Genomic DNA, 23,892 nt, shown 5'->3' with positions numbered 1-23,892 from the left:
TTAAATATGTATTATTTAATTTATTTATTTAAAAACTATATTTTCTTACTTTACATACTAATCCCAATTTCAACTCCCTCTCTTCCTCCCATTCCCTCCACCTTCTCCCCCATTCCATGCCATCACCCACTCTTCAGAGAGGGTCTTTCTATGGGGAGTCAACAACGTGTAGCCCATTGCTTGAAGGCAATACTAAGGCCCTCCCAACTATATCTAGGTTGAACAAGGTAACCCTACAAAGAGAATGAGTTCCCAAAAAGACAGAACAAGCAGTAGGAATAAAACCTGGTCTCACTGACAATGACTCCACATCTGACCCAGCCATACAACTGTCACCCTCATTCAGCGGACCTAGTTTTGTCCTATGCTGTTTCCTTCACTGTCAGGCCAGAGTTGGTAAGGCTCATATTAGCTCAGGTGTACTGTTTCCATGGGTATCCCCAATCACAGTCTTGTCCTCTTTGCTCATATTACCACTCCTCCCACTATTTGACTGGGTTTTGGGAGCTCAGTCCAGTTCTCCACTGTGGATTTCTGACTCAGCTTCTATTAATTGCTGGTTGTAGGTTCTATAGTGACATTTAAGATAGTCATCAACCTGACTACAGGGCGAGATCAGTGTTTGCACCCTTTCCACTATTGCTTAGTATCTTAGTGGTCATCCTTGTGGATTCCTGGGAATTCCTCTAGTGCCATGTTTCTTGCTAGCCCCATGATGGCTCCCTCAATCAAGATATCTCTTTCCTTGCTCTCCCTCTCTGTCCTTCCTCTCATCTTGACCTTTCCAGTCCCTCAAGTTTCATCCTTCCTTTCCTTCTCCCCTCTTCCTCCTCTTCTACCTTCCTTTCTCCACCAGTGTCCTTGCTCCCAATTTTCTCAGGAGATCTTGTCTATGTCCCCTTCCCAGGCGGATCTGTATATGTTTCTCTTAGGGTTTCCCTTGTTATGTAGCTTCTCTGCGGTCATGCATAATAGGCTTGTTATCTTTGTTTTACAACCAGTATCCACTTATGAATGAGTACATACCATGCTCATTTTTCTAGTCTGGATTAACTCACTCAGGATGTCTTTTTCTAGTTCCAACCATTTTCTTGCATATTTCAAGATGTCATTTTTTAAACACTGAATAGTACTCCATTGTGTAAATATACCACCTTTCCTTTATTTGTTTTTTAGTTGAGGGACATACATGTTGATTTTAGGTTCTGTCTATTACAGATAATACTGTTATGAACATAGTTGATCAATTGTCCTGGTAGTCAGACATATGAAAATTACACACAACTTCTCAATGGACACTATCAAACCCAGAAGGTCCTGGACAGATTGCTGCAGACACTAAGAGACCATCAATGCAAGCCCATACTATATCAACAAAGCTTTCAACCACAATTGTCGGAAAAAAGAAAACAAGATATTTCATGGCAAAACCAAACTTAAACAATACCTATCCACAAATCCAGCCCTACAGAAAGTACTAAAAGGAAAAATCCAATCCAAGGAAGCTAACCATGCCCACAAAAACGCAGGCAACAGATAACCTCACACCAGCAAATCCCAAAGAATGGAAATGCACAAAGACTACCACCGAAAAATAACAGGAATTAACAACCACTGTTCATTAATATCTCTAAATATCAATGGACTCGATTCACGTATAAAAAGATACAGGCTAAAAAATGGATATGAAAACAAAATCCATCATTCTGCTGTATACAAGAAACACACCTCAACCTCAAATACAGACATTACCTCAGAGTAAAGAGTGAAATGGGAGGAGGTGGAAATTTTTAATTAAAAAAAAGATTGCGAGGAATGTGAGCAAAGAGGTCAAGACCATGATTGATTCACCCACTGAAACAGTCTACATGAGCTAGTGAAAGCTCACCAACTCTAGCCGGACTGGGAAGAGCCAAGCATGGGACCAAACTGGTCCATCTGAGTGTGGCTGACAGTTGCATGGCTGGGGCAGACTGAGGGACCACTGGCAATGGCACTATGATTTATCTCTACTGCATGTTCTGGCTTTTTTTTTTTTTTTTTTGAAACCTAATCTCTTTGGATGGATACCTTGCTTGGCCTGGATATAAAGGGGGAGGGCCTTGCACCTTCCACAGGGCAGTGTGCCTTGCCTTCTATGTGGGTTGGATAGGGGTGGGGTGGGAAGGTATGTAGAGGGAATAGGGGAGGGAAGGGAGAGAGAACTTGGATTGATATATAAAGTGAAAAAGGATATATATATGTATATGTATATATATAATTTACTAATTGGACAAGAAGGACACAAAAGAAAGTGACTACAAAAGATTGTCAAGACGAGAAGGGGAGCTATTCAGAATATCCTGCTTCACTGAAAAGTCTGTTGAATATGATAGGCCTGTAGGCCGAAGATGGATGCCCCAATGTTGCAGAGGATTATATGGTGACTGCCCAGGCAGCCAGCTATTTCTGCCATTACTCATGTTTTTTGAAAGTTGCTTGACTGTACTTCCTTCTTACTCACTTAATATTATTTTCTGTGGGACAATGGTCTTTTATTCGGTAATTTGCTTTATTTTTAATAAAATGATGATTGGCCAGTAGCCAGGCAGGAAGTATAGGCAGGGTGACAGTGACCAGGCAGCAAATAGAGGTGTGCAATGAGAATTCTGGGAAGAAGGAAGTTTAATTTTGCAGTTCTGATCCAGCCTCAGAGGAAGCTAGATATGACTGCCTTGCCAAAAATGGCACCAAGCCACCTGGCTAACACAGACAAGAATTATGGGCTAATATAAGTTATAAGAGTTAATAAAAAGTCTGAGCTACTAGGCTAACCAGTTTATAATTTAAAAAAAAGAAAAAGAAAAAAATTGCAATCAAATGTACCTAAGAAACAAGCAGATATATCTATCCTATTATCTAACTAAATATACTTCAAACTGAAATTAATCAGAACAGATGGAGAATGACATTTCATACTAATCACAAAAATCCATCAAGAAAAAGTCTTAATCTTGAACATATATGCCCTTTTTTTTTTAATAATAGGACCTCAAATAAAGCTTGGGATGGCCTGTCTCCCAACACAACCATGATTTTTATTTTTTTTAGTGGAAGTAATTCTTAAATATTTTTATGTTTTCATTTTTTCATATATGTATGTATGATAGGCTTATTATCACATTTAATACATGTGAAACATGCTAACATATAATATATCCATATATAATGCATTTTGCTTATAATTATTTGCTATTACATATTTTTTTCTTCTACCGCTTTTGCTGTTTGCCTTCTTATTCCAAAATATTCGTCCTTCTATTCAGATACTCTTTTTAATTTTTTCTATTTATTAAAAATTTCTGCCTCCTCATATCCCCCCATTTTTTCCAACTCCCCCTACTCTCCTTCCCCGTCCCTCTCCAGTCATAAGAGAAGTCAGGGTGCCCTGCCCTGTCGGAAGTCCATGGTCCTCCCTCCTCCATCTAGGTCTAGGAAGGTGAGCATCCAAAGAGACTAGGCTCCCAAAAAGCCAGTACAGGCAGTAGAATCAAAACCCTGATGTACAGGCCGGGCGGTGGTGGCGCACGCCTTTAATCCCAGCACTCGGGAGGCAGAGGCAGGCGGATCTCTGTGAGTTCGAGACCAGCCTGGTCTACAAGAGCTAGTTCCAGGACAGGCTCCAAAACCACAGAGAAACCCTGTCTCGAAAAACCAAAAAAAAAAAAAAAAAACCCTGATGTAGGTGGGTCTTCTTTCTATGTGTTGCTTTCATTGGTTAATTAATAAAGAAACTGCTTGGCCTGATAGGTCAGTACTATTCACTATAAGTACTACCTAGGGGAAAACAGAAAAAGAAAATTCTAACTCTCTCAGAAGTTTGTAACTTTTATAAAGCCTTCCTTTTTTGTTCCTTCTTGATAGACATATGTACTTCCATGTTTAGAGCTTACAATTAAATGAATAACAGAGAAAAAAAAAAGAAGTTCAAATGGCTAAAAGACACTTAAGGTCATGCTCAACCTCCTTAGCCATCAGGGAAATGCAAATCAAAACAACTTTGAGATACCATCTTACACCTGTCAGCATAGCTAAAATCAAAAAAAAAAATATAGCCTATGCTGGAAAGGATGTAGAGTAAGGGGAACACTCATACATTGTGGGTGGGAATGCAAACTTGTGCAACCACTTCGGAAATCAGTGTGGTGGTTTCTCAGCAAACTGGGAGTCAACCTACCTCAGGATCCCACAGTTCCACTCTTGGGAAAATACCCAAGAGATGCTCAATCATACTACAAAAGTATTTGTTCAACTATGTTCATAGCAGCACCATTTGTAATAGCCCAAACCTGGAAACAACCTAGGTGCCCCACAATAGAAGAATGAAAAAAAAGTTGTGGCACATATACACTTTAGAGTTTTACTCAGCGGTAAAAAACAAAGACATCTTGAGTTTTGCATGCAAATGGATGGAAATAGAAAACACTTTACTGAGTTAGATAAACCAGACCCAAAAAGAGGAATATGGTATGTACTCACTCATAAGTGGATTCTAGCCATAAATAAAAAACATCAAGCCTATAGTTCGTGATCCTAGAGAAGCTAAATAAGATGGTGAACCCAAAGAAAAACATATATTTCTTCTCCCAGATATTGGAAGTAGACAAGATCACTGGGCAAAAGTTGGGAACACGAGGGTGGGAGTGGGGGAAAGGTGAGATGGGGAGAGAGAAGGTAGAAGGGGAGGGTTGGGGAGAGCTTGGGGAAATGGGATGGTTGAGATGGAAGAAGGGTGGATATGGGAGCAGGGAAGAAGATATCTTAATTAAGGCTGCCATTTTAGGGTTGGCAAGAGACTTGGCTCTAGAGGGTTTCCCAGGGGTCCAAGGGGATTTCCCCAGGTACTCAGATGTCTTTTAAAAGGTTTTGGTGACTCAATGACTACAACAAAGTTTAATTTTCAATAGCATGTTCTCTTAAAGGCGCTTGCAGGAACACAGCATCCTACCTGTATATTCACTGCTAAATGAAATGTTTCTTCCTTCCCTAACAATCATTACCTCCTAATAAATCCTCAAAAGGACAAGACCACATGAGCCTTTCTTCCCAATAGTGGAGTGTTCCTGGGTCATAGCTTATGCAGTTCTTTTACAGGTAATTAGAGACTTGCGAGTTTTGGATTGCAATGGCCTTCTGAGTCCCAGAAGGTGGCTGTTCCCATGTCTCTAGCAGTTCACCTTGACTCTAAATATTTTAAGATATTATTTTAATTATTTGCATATATGTATATCTGTGTATGGGTTTGTTAACATGTGTGCAATGTACACAAAGGCCAAAAGAGTATGTTTGATCCCTATAATCTGGAACTGCAGGCAGTTTTAAGCCACCTGACATGATGCTAGGAGCTGAACTCAGATCTTCTGCAATAGCAGCATATGCTCCTAACAGCTGAGTCTTCTCTCTGTCCCTAATTTGATTCTCCTTTGATGAATATTTATTGAAAATTAAGCATAAAACTTGCCACCAGAAAGATGGTCATTATCTATTAAGGAAGTAGTGACTGTTTTATACATGTTTTGTAACGAAACTCATGGAGGGAAATATATATATATTTTATTTGTATTATAGTTTTATGGTCCAAAGGGATTTTTGAAAAGAAGTGTCAGTTGGTCTCAGAATGAAGAATGGAAGAGAATCCGAACATTGTTGTCTCCAACCTTCACCAGTATAAAACTGAAGGAGGTAAGAAAGTGGAGGACCTTTCACTGTAAATGTATAAGACTGTGTCTGAGGACAGGTATAGTAATATCAAACTCATCACAGTCCTTTGAGCATAATATTCTTCAGAATGGCTTTTGTTCTTTCCCAGTCTTATACAGACCATTAGAATATATGACTGGCCTTTCATCATTTTGAAAGCCTAGTTGTATTGGGACTCAGAACCTTACATTAACAACAGACTGTGTTGTGCTTTGTGATTAGATGTTTCCCATCATCCAACATTATGGAGATGCACTGGTGAAACACATTGGTCAGAAGGCAGAGGAAGGCAGACCTGTTAACATGAAAGAGTGAGTAGTGCTGAATGCATTTTCTGGGGCCTATTTGCCCATCTGGAGATCTCTCCAGCCTGCCAGGTAGCTAATATTCCCTGTGTTGATTATTCCAGAACAATATTCCCCGTGTTGAATTAACCCAGAGCTAGAGTAAATGTGTGGTGCGTTGTTAAACAGCTGTGAACTATTTGAGAAAGATAAACTCCAAAATTACCTTGGTGAACACAGTCTCACCCCCTAAGCTGTACATGAAACAACATTAGATTAACTATTGTCATCTTGAATATTCTGGAAGACAAACTATAATATATCTTAGAAAGAACATAATCTTAGGACAGCTACAGTTGTGAAGATTGGGAACTGTGGGAAGAGAATGTATGTGGAACATTCTCAGGAGTTGGTTTGGCTAAGAGTGTTACAGATTGTAACATTCAACAATCTAAAATCATAGTTTTTGTTGAGGTACATAGAAAAATATCCATAAGAAAAAAATCTTCTCCCACATCTCTATCAAACTCAAAAATAAGAAGCTTCCAAAAAATGGAGAATGTAGTAAAACCCTGTTATAATGACACAGAAGTGATACTCTTAGGCTGTTTGAGCATACCGAATACAAACTATGAATAACTCTAGTGTACTAAAAACTTGGTGAGTCCATTTTTATATTTTTCTCAGAAACATCCTTAGTTCCTATATCACACGGGATGACTTCTTCCAGGGTATCACAGTTTCCAAGAATTTGAGTAGTTTGCATGCTTTATGTGTTCAAGACAGGGCCTGTGTGGGTCACATGCTAACTCCTGTTTCTTGACTCAGGATCTTTGGAGCCTACAGCATGGATGTGATCACTAGCACCTCATTTGGAGTGGAGGTGGATTCCCTCAACAATCCCCAGGATCCCTTTGTGAGAAACACCAAAAAGCTTTTTACATTTGGCATTTTTAATCCATTGTTTTTGTCTACAGGTATATAGATTGTTTTTCAACTATATTAAGATATTAGACATATTCTAATAAACATAGAAAACAAAATATTTCTCATAGTATATACATACACCTTGCATCGCCCATCTTGCTTTCACTCCCATATGATCTGGTTCTCCTCTCACCCATTGCATTTTCATAACACATGTGGTTCTCCATCACTGCCACATACTTTATATTTTATGAAACGTCTTGGATGATCATGGCATTTTTGTCTTTAATCTACTAAACTCATGATTTATATTTATACATTTACATATGTTAATTCGTTCCTCCATCTCTTGAATGAAAGACAATTTAATGTTATCTGCTTCAAATGTTTCTGATTTTTTGTTATGGATAGTATATTTATTTTAAGAGTAGATGTAGAAGTCTTTATCACATCTTTGGAATGAAGGTGAATTCCCTCAACAACCCCAGAATTCAGTGTGAAAAATAACAGAAAGCATTTAACATTTTGGATTTTCTCTATAGCTCTGTAGGGTATTTTTTAAGTCTATCAATATTCTAAATTTGTTTTTAGCTAGCATATAAAGTAAAAATACTCATGGCACACACACATGCATACACAAGCACACACATACTATACTACAATATATTCTCTCCCATGTCACTATTGGATGTTCTGACCCAATATCCTCCTTTATCTTTGCATATTACACATGCTTTTTTTTTTATCAGTTTTGGTGCATGTTTAATGTTGAGTTGTTAAATATGAGAAAACTATGATTTCTGCCCTTGAGCCCATTTATGTCAGGATTTATATTTATACATTTACATGCACTGAACCATCTCTACATCACTGGGATGAAATTGTAATCAATTTAATTCTTGTTATATTACTGATTACAATATTTTCTTTTCCTTAACAACAATTTTATTTTAATATCTTGCCTCTATTCCCTGAATTCTTTCAGCATTTAGTGTTTTCTTGGAATTATTCAGAAGATAGGTATCTGTTATTTGAATTTTTTGAACAAATTTATAATCATTTTGATTTCTAATCTAGAGTTATGTCTGCTTGTCTTTTTAAGAGTTGCTATTAACTTAATAATTATTGAAAGAAAATTGGTTTAGTTTTTCATCTTATTAGTGCTTTACTGCTGAGATTTTTCTGGCTGTGTTTGCATTAGAAGTTAAGTTTTCTTGTTGATTTAATTCATAGCATCTTTCTTCCTTCAGTGGAAATGTTTTGTGTTAAAGGAAGTCTAGCTATGAGTAGGGTTGAGATGAGTTTTCTCCTGTTAGCCCTGTGTTCAGGGCTCCAAGATCTCCACTCAATCATTCTCAGTCAGTTGATCAATGTCTTCAACATGAGTTGTTATCCATCAGTAAGACTGCCATAAAAATGTATTAGTGGTTAATTAAGAAGCTCTCTTTAGAAAGTCTTTAAGTTCCAAATGTTTTAGCAACTAAAGCATACTCAATTCTCTCTCTACTATTTAGCTATTTTTACTATAAGTGAGAAAAGGAGGGAAGTAAGAAGTAAACTTTGGAGGAACTAGTGACTAGTTGATTGCTTACTAGTAGGAAATAGAGGCGGTATGAGTATAAAGAAAGAAAAAGGTAGAGACAAGAAAAAGATGAGGAAAGATGTGGAAATTTTTTTAAAATGTAGACTGGAATCAGAAGGTGAAAGCTGTGCACTCATATCATATAAAGTAGTCTCATCTCTCAGAAAGCTGAGTCACAGAGATACTGAGAACGAGATCAGTCTATGTTCTAAAAAAGAAGAAAGGTTATAGAAAAAGGTTTGTTAAACAAAGAAATCATATAACATAAAAAGTGAGAAAAGCAGGAATCCATATTGGTATTGGACATGCTAGAAAATAAGGAATAGCTGTAGTGGAGAGTAAGACTGTGGAAAAATTGAGATAAGAAAATAGCCTGGTCAGAATATCAGGTTATCTCACCAAAGGAGGACCCTCTGCATTATTCTATTCACCAAGTTTTGCTCCAGAATATATTTGATGTTGAGTTTCATCATCAAGATGTTTCCTGGTTCAGCCTAATGAAGGTTATGGGTATCGGCAGGATCAGTGTGTAGTGGGGTCTATGACTATTTATGTTTTAATGATTTTGTTAATGGTGTTTCTTTGCTAGTTTCACATTGGGCTTGTTTTGTTCCATTAAATATGAATACAATTAAGTTAAAGGAGCAGGGTTTGTGTGTGTGTGTGTGTGTGTGTGTGTGTGTGTGTCAGTTGTATTGGTGAATGCTTTGAATTCCTGAGGTAATGATATAGAGGCAGGATGATTGTAATTCTTGACCTACTTTGCCTAAGAGCAAGATTCTTCTTCAAACATGGGGCTCAGGGATGGAACTTTGTGGTTTGATGCTTGGCTAGCTTGGCTAGTGTTGCTCATTTCACCATCAACAATGAAATGTTTCCTTATTTTATTCAGATTATATTTAGTAATTTAGTATGCTCCTCAAACATGTGATTCTCCTCCTCAGCACTCAGAGAGACGTAATACTGACTGTGCCAGATCTCATGGTTGTAGCTTGTGTATCCTTGTATATTGATGCTGTGCCCTGGTAGACATACAAACTGCTTTTTGGTTATAGTCACTGAAGAGTGGTGAACATAAAGAAAACAAACTATCGTGGTCTCTTTTTTTACTTAATGGGAAATATTTTCTCTGTAAATATCTGTGTAAACTCTTTGTTTTCATAGACTTTTTTTTAATCAAGTTAAAAGAATTCCCTGAACATCTAATTTTATGAGAACACTGGACAGGAAGGATTATTTGAGAGCCTGTCCTAAATTTTCATATTACTTCATTCAATGTGCTTGTGTACAACTTGATTTTATTCTATTTGTACCTCTTTGGATAGCATGCATCAAGGTGAAAGTGTTTTATTGAAGAAGTCTCCAATAGTATATATAAGTCACATTTCATACAATCTTACTTTGCATGACATATTCTGGTATGACTGAGAAGATAGTATTAGCCTTTATAATGAATTCTGAAGCTTTCTGTAATTTTGTGAGTTTTGGACATTTCTGTGAAGAATTGGTTTTGGTTTTCTATAAATATTTTAGTAGAAGTCCATACTGATTCCTATAGAGATAATGTATTTTTGTGTTTATTTTTTATTAAAATTCAACATCTTTACACTTACAAGGATATTTTTGTCCTTCAGTTATGTTTGGTTCTATGTCAGGTTTGTAGGTCCTGACAGTCTTGGCAATATTTGTGTGGTCTTACTCTCCTGCCCAAGTAATCCTGCAGAAGAGGGAGAAAAGGATTATAGGAGACAAAGGGATCAAGAATATTACAAGAAAACTCACAGAATCAAATAACCTGGACTCATAGGGGCTCACAGGGACTGAACTGCCAATGAGAAAGCCTGAATGGGACTGATCTAGGCACTCTGCATGTATGTTACAGTTGTGTAGCATGATCCTCTTGTGGGGCTCCTATCAGTAGGAACAAGGGCTGTCTCCAACACTTTTACTCACTTTTGGGAACCTACTCCTCATACTGGGTCACTTTGCCCAGCCTTAATGTATGGGGAGCTGCTTAATCTTACTGCAACTTTATATGCCTTGTTTTGTTGACAGTCATGGGAGACCTGCCCAGCCCTTTTAAACAGAAAAGAAGGTGGAACAGATTGAGGGGTGTGAACAGGGGGTGGGGTGCTGTATTGAGAGGAGAGGAATGAGAAGACACTGCAGACAGGATATAAGATAAATAAATTTATTTAGATTTAACATATTAAGGTGTGATAAGATATATATATGTAATATATATGTTTTATATATATATATTACAATTTATTTTTTTAGCTTGTTTCTGCCAATTTTGTTTCTGTCACTTGATTTGATTGTTTTATTTTTTAATTATACAGTTTTTAACATTGATGAATAAAGTAACTGCCAGTTGGTTAAGTTAACATTTTCTTCATGGTATTTCTTTTTCTCTATAGCATTCTTTCCATTCCTTAAAGGACTATATGACAAACTTGATATCGGCGTTCTTCCTAATGATGCTATAAGTTTTTTGCAAAATTTTGTGAATAAAGCAAAAAAAGAGCGACTGGAAAATAAGCAGGAGGTAAAATGTATTAAAAATTATTTCAATTTCAAAGCACTTCTGTCACATGGCACACATTCCCTATGGAAATTCTCATTAAGATATTTGATGAATTCATTCTGTTTAATCTGTGCTGTGGCTTGGCATCAAGTTGGGCAATTTCTTTGAGCATTGAGAGTGCCACTTGAATAACACAGCTTTGCCTAATGAGCCCAGTACATGGCAGAAAGTTACTGTCAGTAAGATGCCAAAGAATCAGTATCTAATCAAATTTTTGTTACTCTGGGTATTTGGAATATGTGCACATAATCACATAAAATCCAGCAATAAGCTCCAGAAACAGCCGTCAATAAAAATGGGATATTATTTAAGAATATGTTAAGTAAGCAACAGGTTGATATTCAGGACATTTTGCTAAACAAATGCATATGACAAAAACAAAAACTGACAACCATCCAGTCAGGGCTCTGTCGTCAGTAACTTCAGATGCTCAGAATGAAGAAAAGCCCCAAGAAAAGGGGTTGGGCATGACAGCATGATACGAGAGTATGACAGATTTCTTCTTCTCCAGAATCTGTAGATAACAGTTTCTGTAACCAGCGATGTAGGCAAACTTAGCCATAGACTGGCCTTAAATAAGTCATTATTCATAAAAGAATTGAAGGTCTCCATCCCATATTCATTTTTGACTTAGCAACGTAACTTCTGACTTTGATATTTCTTTTTATTTTAAGCGCCGAGTGGATTTACTTCAGCTGATGATGAACTCCCAGATTTTGAAAGACGTGAAGTACCATAAAGGTAATAAAGGCTGCTTTACAGTCTAAGGAGAAGCACAGGGGGAGAGATTTGTCTTTGAAATGTAGACAGGGTATTTAACCAGAGAAGGCTTCCTGTTAAATTGCAATGGGATACAGACATGTATTTAAAAAGCAGCACCCTGTGGAACTTTCTAAAAATCAAGGAGTATCTGCATAAAGAAAATATTAAAGTTATTGGACCTTCCATCTATGACAAGGAAGCTACAACCATGCATTCTTAACAGCATAAATGCTTAAACAAGACCCTAAATTGTCCCAACAAGAGCTGACATTCCAACATAGCTGGGTAAAAATCTCATGAAAACCCACTTTAGATCAAGAGATACAGATAGATAACAACAGCTGAAAGAGAGATAATTAGTTTTCACCAGGGATGCGTCCATGATTGTTTATCCAATACTAAATGGTCAACCCAGGAACAAATACAAGAAGGCAAGGCAAAACTGAGCAGACTCAGCACATTGTACTTATATGATTTTTATTTCTATAAAAATAAAAATTGTTAAAGAAGTGGTGCTAAACTTGAGGGAAAAAATGTGGCATTGGAATGGGAGGAGGGAGGAGAGAAAAGAGAAAATGAAATAATATTTTAATTAGAAAATTGAAATCTGAAGATCAATTTTGATTGTCTTTCACACCCCAAAAGCCTTCAATAATATGGGGTCATCTGCATCAATCAAATGCTGAGTCTCAGCCTCATAAAGAGCTACTGAATAAGAACCTCTACCTGTAAATCTGTTTCCACAGCATCCAAAAAGGAAGTACAGTCTCAAAATACTACCCTCACTGCAGTTCAATCATTGGAAGTGTGTTCTCTAGATTAAGGGTCTGTGGAAATGTATTTTTCCTTTTACAATAACAGTACATTAAACAAGGAAACCAGTGTTTATAACATGTTTCCTCTCTAATGTTTTACTTACTGTGTTTAGTTTTAGTATTTCAGAGTAAAGTTTCCATTCATACATTAGTACTACAAACTCTCTTTTGGAAATTTTTATTATTAAATCCCCTTGTTAATTGCATATTTGAAGTCAGTAACAAATTTTGGTCCTTTTTAAAACAATTTTTAAATTTAAATATATTGTGATCATATTCTTTCCATCTTACAGATCTCCACATACACCCAACTATATTTTTTTTTCATAAGAGAAAATAAAAAGCCAATGTAAGAACAATATTCTCCAAATCAATGAAATAAATAAAACTATATCAAAAAAATCAAACACCAAATCAACTAAATCAAAGCATGCATGTGCACGCACACACACACACACACACATACACACTCACACAAATTAACTCACAAACTGATGTGTCCATTAAATGTTGAGCATCTACTCCTGAACATGAGGCCTGCTCCGAAGTCGTTGATATGCGAAGTTCATTCTACTGAAGTAAACTGATATTCCATCCCCCAACAGGACAGTCCAGTTGTTAACCTTTCACCAGTAGCTAGGTTTTTATTTTTTCATTCATATTTTTAACGTAACAAAATAAACTATTGTAACAGCATAAATGAATGCAGACAGATTGTAAAAATATATACAGCTTTAATGGGGAAATAGACTTACAGAACCACCTTTCAGCGGAGACCAGGAAAGCAAAGGGGGTGGCTGGGCGCAAGCCCAGCAGATTTATAGGTAAACATTAGCCCTAGGCGGACACGCCCCCTAAGGCTGGGCTTAACCCTACAAACTATAATAAGATAAAACAAAAACTAACTTATCAAAGTTTTGGAAGACAAGCCAACAGAAAAAAAAAAGATCCTAAGGAAATACACAAGAGTCAGAGAACCACTCTTTTGCACACTCAGGAATCCCCAAAAATACAAAACTGGGAGCCATAATATATGAAGAGAAGAACTAGTGGAGGCCCGTGGAGGCCCTATCCATGCTGCCTCAGTCTTTGTGAGTTCTATGAGCTTTGTTCATGTTGATTTCAAGGGCCTTGTATTCTTGGTATTTTCCATCTCTGCTTGCTCTTACATTTTTCCTGATTTCTTTTTGATGAAATTGGCTGAGTCTTGAGGAGAGGTATTTAAAGGAGATGTCCCCTTTAGAGCTGAATATTCCAAAGATTGTCACTGTCTGTCTAATATCGGGTTATGGTTCTCTACATTTGTTCCTACATGCTGCAGGAGGCAGCTTCTCTGAAGATGACTGATCAAGGCACTAATCTACAAGAATAGTGAAATATCAATGAGTCAATTCATTTATTTTCTTTACACAAGTATTGTTGTATTTTTACCCTTGATCCCCAGCCTAACTAGTCTCAGGTTGTTGGTCAATTGAACAGTGCCAAGTCTTGGATCCCTCTCATGAAGTAGGTCTTAAGTCAAATGAGTTATTAGTTTTTATTCCCGCAAGTATTGTACCACCATTGTTCTGCATATCTTGCAGGCAGAACATCATTATAGATAAAGTGCAGAGTATCTTACTGTACTAAATATGGCAGAATAAAACAGGTGAAGTGTCTGTGTAGGCATCAGGCTTTGTAATTGACACACAATGTCTAATTTTATTTTAGGTCTTTCTGATACGGAGATCACGGCCCAATCAATCACATTTATTTTTGCCAGCTATGATACTACAAGCAATGCTCTTTCCTTTATTATGTATTTACTGTCAACTCATTCTGATGTCCAAAAGAAACTCCAGCATGAGATTGATTTAGCCCTACCCAAGAAGGTGAGCTGATAGTGCCTGGAGATAGAGGGAAAAGGTGAAACCTCAACATGAAAATAGTTCCATACTTGCAATTGGGATCATAGTTATTACAGTAAGAACTGATTCTTTCAGCAATAGTGTCTGAAAATTAGACAGAGGGAAAATATGTGTACAGAAAAACTAATCTCTCTAAGTCTGTACAGAGCCTGTAACATCCACTATTTCTAAATACATAATAAGGTCTAAACCATGCATAAAATCTCTTTAGATTATTAATGATAAGCAAGTGTCAGACAAGTATATTCTTTAAACTTAAATGGGTGTTTTGCCTACATATCTGTATCTGTTTTTCATGTACATATCTGAAATGTGAGTAAGTCAGAAGAGAGCATCAGATTCCCAGGAACTAAAGTTCTAGGAAATATGCTTACCATGTGAGTACTGTGAACTGAGCCTGCATCCTCTGCAAAAACCAACAATGCTGTTAACCACTGAGGCATTCCCCTAGAACCTCAAACAAGTGAGCTGATACCTCTAATATTATTAGTGGAAATGCTGTGGTCTGACTGCTGTTAATGGACCCTTGCTGTCTTGGCTGGGCAGACTGATTTAGCTATTCTCATTATTGCTCACATAATTCAATTTGAATAAAGCAGATCATGGCAGCTTTCAACCTACACTGTTCACCTCTACATTATGGTAGCTTCTGTGTCTCACAAAGTGACAGCTACATATCATATGAGCTGTTTTCTCATCTATGCCCCAAATTTGATGCAATGAAGTGTGAGGTACCTACTGTGGGACAACGGCTTTATCCTGTAAACATTTGTTTCTGGACCGGTTTAATAAAATGCTGATTGGCCGGTAACCAGACAGGAAGTATAGGTGGGGCAAAAAGAACAGGAGAATTCTGGGAACAGGAGTCTGCAGTCATGACCTAGCCACAGAAGAAGCAAGATGTGACTGCCTTGTTGAAAAAGGTACCAAGCCACGTGTCTAACTCAGACAAGAATTATGGCTAATGTAAGTTATAAGAATTAGTAAATAAGAAGCCTTAGTTAATGGGCTAATCAGTTTATAACTAATGAAGACCTCTGTGTGGTTTGTTTGGGACTTAATGACTGCAGGAACTGGGCAGGACCGAAACCTGTCAACAAGGTACCTATATTCTGGGACCTGCTATATTGTCAGTGAGGTGCATTCAAAGCATCTTCAGGCCTCATACTCACGCTCTGTTTTTGTTTCATTATGTCACTGTGACAAATACCATGACCCAAAACAACTATGGGAAGTAAACAATTACTTCAGTTTATATTTTTCCATGATAGTCTATCACTGAGGAAAGTCAATAAAGGAACTCAAGACAGGAGCTTTTAGTCAGGGCTTCTTGCTACTCCACTCAGCACTGCTTCTGACAAAGGTACTCCTTCACAGCCACTGAAGTATAGCAGGGACTATGGAGGATGCTGGCTGCTCTCTGGTCCATTCATTGACCATCATTTAAATGTTCTCCTACAACCCAAGTTTATCCTGTAAGGATACAGTACCACTTGCAATTGGTGGGACCCTGCTACATCAATGAACCATCAGGACTACTCTCCCAGATATACAAAAACAAATCTAATCTAGTAATTTCTAACCTTTCATCTAGACCTCCTTCTCATGTGACTCTATCCTGTGGGATATTGGAAGTTTAAGATTTATTAGAACACCATTTTAAGCACCATTGGGAGTTCTCTATCAGGAACTAAGTAAGCATAGAGATATTTGGACTTTTCAGTAGAATAGAAATTTTTGCTCAATTAGTCTCCATTTTTACCCATTTAACCATGATGATTTTCAAAGAAAAAAGATCTTATTGATGTTAGTCACTGTAATTTTATATACTATCACTGTTTACTATGGCATTGATTAATAAGAACATTCAAATTGCTCATTTATAGTAATGTTAAATTTAATCCCAGGATTTAAAAACTGTGAATTATCTTCTTAAAGGATTGATATTGAATTAAAAAAATAAATTATAATTCTTTACATTATATTTCCACATTCTGAACTTGTGGCCTCCTTCCTTTATAAGTTATCACACCCTCAATAGCTAATTTATGTTGAAGAGATTGACATAATATGCCATTCATTATTACTGAAAAGAAAAATGTACAAAAGAACACTGAAGATTTGGACCTAAGTATAAGCTTCTCTGAATATTCTTCAATATTCACTTCATTATGAATGTCAGTGGCCCTTTAGCATGTCAACACACATGACTATTGTAAATATGACTTATTAGTGATAAATATAGTCACTAATATGGTTGAATGAAGAGTTCCTGCAAACATAAAAGTACTCTATAGTTTGGTATGAAAGTTAGTTTCAAATATCAAATCAACAAAATCTTGATTTTTAATCTTCCCAGGCACTTGCCACTTATGAAGCCCTGCAAGAGATGGAATATCTTGACATGGTAGTGAGTGAAGCTTTGAGATTATATCCAGTTTCTGGTAGGATTAGAAGAACTAGTAAGAAAGATGCTGAAATCAATGGTATGCTCATTCCCAAAGGGACTTTGGTGATTATACCTGTCTTTACTCTACACCGAGATCCAAAATACTGGCAAGAGCCTGAGGAGTTCCGTCCTGAAAGGTATGAGGACTCAGAAAGGGGGAATGGACACAGAATCAGACTTCTCTAAGTAGGTTAATATGCTCAGTCTCTTTCTGTAAGCACATTAATATAAATTGATATTATCTTGCATGTATGTTTGATTTTAGAATATCAGTAGTACAAAGTGATAATTATAGTAGAAAATACATGTGTTTCAATTGAACAAAAATGACAGTTCCAAATTTTGTAATTTTCTTTTAGAGTCTCAAAACCTGTCTTAGTTATAGTTTCCATTACTGTGAAGAGACACTATGACCACAGCAACTCTTATAAATGGAAACATCACATGGGGGCTGGCTGAAAGTTCAGAAGTTTTGTTTATTATCATCAAGACAAGAAGCATGGTGGCATGCAGGCAGACCTGTGGCTGCAGAAATAACTGAGAGCTCTACATCCTGATCAGCAGGCAGCAGAAGGAGAAGACTGAGCCAATATACCTAGTCTGAGCCTCAGAGACTTCAGCCCACTCCCAGTGACACACTTCCCCCAAGACAGAAACAACTCCCCATAGTGCCAGTCCCTATGAGCCTGTGGAGCCATTTTCATTCAAACTACCACAAATACTTAATATCAATTTCAATAGTATATGAAATGATTGAATATGTTGCTAAACGTGTATAGATATTTAAAAATTCAGAAAATATAAATTTCATCCTTATAATAATTTATAAATTATTGCTTTCTATGACCTACAAATGTTGTTTAGTGATACATGCTTGTGTGTGTGTGAGAGAGAGAGAATGAGTGTATGTGTGTCAAAAAGAACAAGCAAAATTAACATGATTAGAAAATCAATTATATTATTTTCTAAGCTGTTAGGTTTATATTCTTTAATGTTGTTCATATTGTCACAAGAACTCTTGGACACGTTCCCAAATGTAAAAATCATTTATCAAATATAGGAACCCATTATATTAGACACTGGTGAAGACAGAAGGTGCAGAAAAGTCTCCTCTTTGATGTTAACGCCAGTCCTCTTATTCGTGTTTCTCTAATATATTCCTCTCTCCATACTTCTTCAAGTACAGAACCTCTTTTTCACAAATTATTATTTAGGTTCTCATATGTATCTGTATTCCTTTATTTATATAACCTGTCTAATTAATATCATGCTCCTCGTGTGAAAATTATAGTTTAAGATAGATGCAGTTAAATTAGGAGACCAAAAATTTATACATCCAGTCATCTCTGTCATGAAGTTCTGGATGCCTAAGATATTGTATCCTTAGCCGTGTGTCTCTGGTGTTGGCAGTTGTTCTCTGTATAGTGCTTATTAGACAAGAAGAATTGACTTGCTCCTGTTTTCTGATCAGGTTGATTCTATGTCCCATCTATATAGCCACCACATATACACACTTTATCTTAGTGACTATAAAATCAGACATCATTCATTATTCATTTCTATGGTTGTTCCAAATTTCAGATAATATAGACTCAGAGGGTATCAGTGACGAGGCCAGGAAGTAAGGAATGAAGAAGTTAAAAAGATATTGTTACTGGCCAGGTTTTGGTAATGCATGCCTTTAATTCCAGCACTCAGGAGGGAGAGGCATTAGTTTGTGGCCGCCAGGCCTTCAGAGCAAGTTCCAGGACAGGTGCCTAGGCTACTCAGAGAAACACTGTCTTAAAGAAAAGAAAAGAAATATTATGATTGTAATCAAACATAGTATAGAAGAAGTCTACAGAAACCCCAGTGTTTCTCCTGTGTGTGTATGTACTCCCCAAGAGTTTTCCACCAAGCTCAACTTGTACACACAAACCAATACAACCTTCACCTGACCCCAAAGCTGTTCTATAAAATAGCTTAGAAATTGTTTCATAATCTTCCTTGATACTTAATAACTCTCACAGAATAGATTGTTAAAAGTCTTCTAGAGCATTTCTAGAATCAGCATTTCTCCTATGGGAAGGGTGGACACAAAATTCAGGGATAACAGAGTAGAGAAGCTGCTGTGTCCTTGCTACCTACTTCACCGAATGACTTTTGGAGGTGGGTGAGGGAGTGACAGATTTTGTGAAAGGACTGTAGTGAGGAAAAAGGGGGCTGGAGAGAAAGAGGATGAGGAAGAGGAAAGAGATTAGGATGACCAGAATGAAACAATTACAGGAAGAAAAGAGAGGATGGTGAGGAGAGTAGGGATTGGAATAGAAACAATTCATTCCTAACATGTATCTCCTCCATCCACAGTGAGCAAATCCCCAACTCACGTGTCAGAGCAATTCCTTCCTTCTCCCCCACAAGTACTCTGTAATGTTTACACACTGATAACACACAACATCTATAATATTTTACACTTTAAAGACATCACACACCATCTTGTTAACATTAGGAGATCCTTTACTGTAAAGTTATAGAAAGAATAATAACTTACAAATCTCATAATGAATTAAAACTCCATTTTTGGAATATTGAACACCCTGAAGTGCCCTTTATGATTCTGGCGGAGGGATGTAAGTGAAAACTGAAAACTGCAAACATGTTGCTCTTGTGCATTTCATATTTCATTATTTATGTTCTTGTTCAATTGTGATACTAGGTTCAGCAAGGAAAATAAAGATAGAATTAATCCTTGCACATACCTGCCTTTTGGATATGGGCCTAGAAGCTGCATAGGCATGAGGTTTGCTCTCATTAACATGAAGCTTGCTATTGTCAAAATCCTGCAGAACTTTTCCGTGCTGCCCTGTGAAGAAACAGAGGTGAGACAGAACATATTCATTTTAGTATGCTTTTGTTTTTTATTTATAGGCATTTCATAAACATATATATTTAATACTGAATATATATATATAACACATTGAATAAATATATTTATATATGGATTATACTGTTTTATTGTTACCTAATATTTTCTCTATTGAGAGATTTTTATAAAACTATGTGTGGGCTCTTGGGCCATTGAGTTCTGGAGCAATAAGTCTTTATCTAAGTTTAAATGAAAGATCATGAATATTAAATGAAGATATTCCTTATATGATTATGTATAGTATTATTGAAGCCGAGTAATTCTTCTTGTTACCATTATATGAATATTCTACAAAATAATAGACTTTGTTATGGATTTTTTTATACTTGTATATATCATACATGGAACAGACATTCTTTTGTTTATTCTCATCTGATAAAATACATCCTTACCATAGACTCCTCTTTCTTTCCTCCCCTTCTCCAAGTCCCCTTCACCTCACTTACCCAAGATCCATTGATCTTCCATTTCTCTTCAGAAGATCAAACCTCCTAGGGATATCAACTGAACAGAGCATAAGGAGATTCAATGAGACTAGGCATAAACTCTTATAGCAAGGCTGGGTGGAACAACCCAGTGACACAAAAACTGCCCCACGAGCAGGACAAAGAGTCAGAGACATCCATTCCTATTCCCACTTCTAAGAGTTCCTCAGAAACCCTAAGCTAAACAACCACAGCATGTATGCAACAGGCCTAGTACAGACCCATGCAGGTTCTATGATTGCTGCTTCAGTCTCTAAGCCCCTATGATATCTGTTTAATTGATAGTTTGGTACAGGTTCACTAGTATCCTTGCCCCCTCTGGCTCCCACAACCATGGAACAGATTTTTAAATGATAAATATTATTAATTTTCAAATTATGTTTATATAATTTCATTTCCAAGAGGTATAATGGTCACCTATTATCTTTGTGTCATGTCAGAATGTCTGTCCAAAATCCTTCACCAGTCCAGAGACTTTCAAAGTTCCACAGTAGTTCCCATTAATAAACACAGACAAAAATCCATGCATTAAACCATTATTCATGAACATAAAAGACTCCTTTGCTTAGCCATTTTGTGCACTTTTCCATGTATTTTAGGGACCCTGGTCTAGACAATCGGGCATCCACCTACATTTTTATATATCCATGTGTTTTCTTTCCTTCTTCATCCGTCATTATATCTTATCCTGCAAGTTCAAAACAACCAAGCTACCTCCAAGCCAAGAACTTTCAGTCGGTTTCCTCTGTGAAATTTACTCCTGTCTTTTAGATATGCTATCTTCAGGCTTCCCCTACCCCCATAACCCATTAACTAACACATGCACTTTCCGTTTTTATTTTCTCTGTATTCATTAGAGCATCCTCTATTTCTAAAACACCTAATTTTCTTCTTTCTAAAACTTAAAATGATTCCATAAGGACCTTTTGAATATTAAAAAAAACATCAATAAATGCATTGAAACATCTTTAAAGTATTCTAAATATGAAAAATTACAAAATTGTTTTAACAGATGCATTTCTTTATGTATTCTTTTAAATGTTTTATTAATTATTGAAGCATTCATACATTTCATTTTGATAACATCCACCTCATTACAAATTATACCATGATCACCCTCACCTCATGTCACACTCAATGTTGTGCTCTATCTCCATTTTTCTCCTTAATTTTTAAGTCAATCAAGTCTACTTTATGTTAGATGACTGCTCTTATTTGGGGGTCTGGTCTGAAATCTTCATGATTAAGAGAGATCTCAGCCTTAAAGAAAATAGACTGCATTTCACAGCAGTGATCAAAGAGTAAACATCCGCAGCCTAGGGATATAAGCACACCATTGTGAGTTGAGTTTACACATTTTCTTATGGGAAATACACCTGGCAATTCAAGTCCTCAGATCTTTTCTGTGTGTACTTTTAATGTAAGGTATCACATTTAGAATGATGGTTGAAATGTTTCCTTTGAAGAACTTAAGAATGTGTTGTGATTAACTTAAATGAAGCAGTGCCCAAGAGTTTAACATTATGATTTTTGTATTAAATGACACTCACAAGTCATTAGATTATCATCATAGAAAAGGAATACAATATAGTCATTTTTCTTTTGGTGCATGTGGGTAGCTGTCTTTCTGTTCTATACACAAACACAATACAGATGAATGATTTTATTATGATCATAGGCAAGTTTTAGGCATCTATGAATCTACAAGATGTCTCTAGCTACCTACAAGATGACTTTCTTAAACTAAGAAACAACCTGTTTGTACATTTTTATGCTCCTAAGGGATTCTTATTCTATTGGATGGCTATCTCTGCCACAAACTGACAGCAATATCATTTTAAAAATTAGTAAAATGAGTGAAAATTCCCTTTTAAGCACCATCCTTGAATTTTAGAGATACAGGAACTTAAATATTCTCAAAGCCCTTCCATTATCATTAACCCACAAGTATCAGTTTGTAAGATTTAGAAATTTCTTTAGAAATTGTTTAGAAATCAGAGTCAGACAATAGCATTTGCCATGTACAAAACCTACTTGTGGTTGTCTTTCCAGTTTTACTGAATAAAACTTAACTTTATATAACCTGTTAAAATGTGTTTTCTATGTGTTCACAAATGTTCTTTACAAGGTTCAAACTTTTACATTTTAGTTGACATTTAGATTACTAGGGAAGACATATAAAATTTTTGTTTCAGGGCTTTTACAGAATAGGTGGTCAGTTTGTATGTTGAAGTATGACTAGATTGAAGCATGTTTCCATATTTCATACAAGTAATTCAAGATTCTGTGTTTGTTTTAGTAGGGATCTCTATTTTGTGAAGAGTCAATATGATCATGGCAACTCCTATAGAACAAAACATTTTTATTGAGGTTGTGGTATAGAAAATCAGAGATTTACTCTAGGGAGAATGACAGCTGGGAGTATGGTGGTGTAAAGGCAGACATGGTGCCAGGGAAGTCTACATCTTAATCCAAAGGCAAGAGGAAGTGGCTTGAGACACTAGACATGATTGAACATATGATACCTCAAAGCCCATCTCTGTAGTGACTTACTCCCTGCAAGACCACACATTCTTGAACAAGTCCACACCTCCTCCCAATAGTGCCACCCGCTTTGGTGGCCATGTTTTGTCAAACCACCACATTGACAAAAAGTCATTTATTCACCTATAATGATAGATTTCTTTCTTTCTAGGAAGCAGTCCATGAGGTTCAGTGTGATACAGAACATCCTATATAGCTCAGCAAGCCTTAATTTTGTATTCTGCCTCCTTCTTTTAAATCCTGAATGCTAGGGTAATAGCCATGTGATAACACAGGAATAAGTAGCTATTGTTCTTAATATGTTGGATCTATCAGTCTTCTGTGGAATTCGGTGATTCATTTAACTTACCAATATATTTTATGTATTTTTCCCTTTAGGTTCCCTTGAAATTAGGAAAGACATTGATTCTTACTCCAGAAAAACCCATTGTCCTGAAAATTATATCAAGAAATGAAGATAAATGAAGGTTGATTTTTATCTCAAGTTCTGATATGTTCTTCAAGGTGTTCATTCTAAGTACCTGGATTTTTATTACTCCTGAAGAAAACCTAGATGAATATAACTTTAATCTACCATAGTTCATGACAGAATCTTCAGTTATTTTTCATTGACTTGATAGAGCCTTGATTCTTGTGTATGAATGGAAAATGATTAATTAGCAATCCATATGTTCTTTCATATCAAAGTTTTCCCATACCCAAAATAGTGCTATATGTTTCATTTCAATTCTGATAAATATTTTTATTAATTTTGTTAATATTGTTTCAATTATAAAATCTTTAATTTATCATTATTATTATTATTCCTTACATTTTGATGAGTTGTAAGTTTCTGTGTTAACCAACATCCACATCATGAATAAAGTCTTTTGTTTAGATCTGAGACATATAATAGTGTATCCAAAG

At 36.4% G+C, this 23,892-nt stretch overlaps 1 protein-coding gene across 9 annotated transcripts in view; it reads left to right on the top strand.

Annotated features, from left to right (window-relative positions):
* The window catches only part of LOC126492995 (cytochrome P450 3A6-like), a 223,526-nt gene that overhangs the window by 14,000 nt on the left and 185,634 nt on the right, over nt 1-23,892 (top strand). Inside the window, exons 5-13 of one of the 9 annotated variants that reach the window (XM_050129715.1) lie at nt 5,608-5,721; nt 5,962-6,050; nt 6,852-7,000; nt 10,953-11,080; nt 11,794-11,860; nt 14,407-14,567; nt 16,963-17,189; nt 19,748-19,910; nt 23,365-23,869. The exons of the other annotated variants lie outside the window; for them this stretch is intronic. Of the exons in view, the coding sequence (XP_049985672.1) occupies nt 5,608-5,721; nt 5,962-6,050; nt 6,852-7,000; nt 10,953-11,080; nt 11,794-11,860; nt 14,407-14,567; nt 16,963-17,189; nt 19,748-19,910; nt 23,365-23,451 (1,185 nt within the window). The 3' untranslated portion in view covers nt 23,452-23,869. Of the gene's footprint in view, nt 1-5,607; nt 5,722-5,961; nt 6,051-6,851; nt 7,001-10,952; nt 11,081-11,793; nt 11,861-14,406; nt 14,568-16,962; nt 17,190-19,747; nt 19,911-23,364; nt 23,870-23,892 lie in introns of those variants that run through there. 9 annotated transcript variants of the gene reach the window in all.

The sequence above is a fragment of the Alexandromys fortis genome, unplaced genomic scaffold (assembly GCF_014885135.2).
Source record: "Alexandromys fortis isolate MF-2015 unplaced genomic scaffold, M_Fortis_MF-2015_v1.1 scaffold_306, whole genome shotgun sequence".
In the NCBI taxonomy this organism is placed as follows: domain Eukaryota; kingdom Metazoa; phylum Chordata; class Mammalia; order Rodentia; family Cricetidae; genus Alexandromys; species Alexandromys fortis.
The sequence above is the reverse complement of the archived record's forward strand: the minus strand, read 5'-3'. Positions and strand labels throughout refer to the sequence as shown.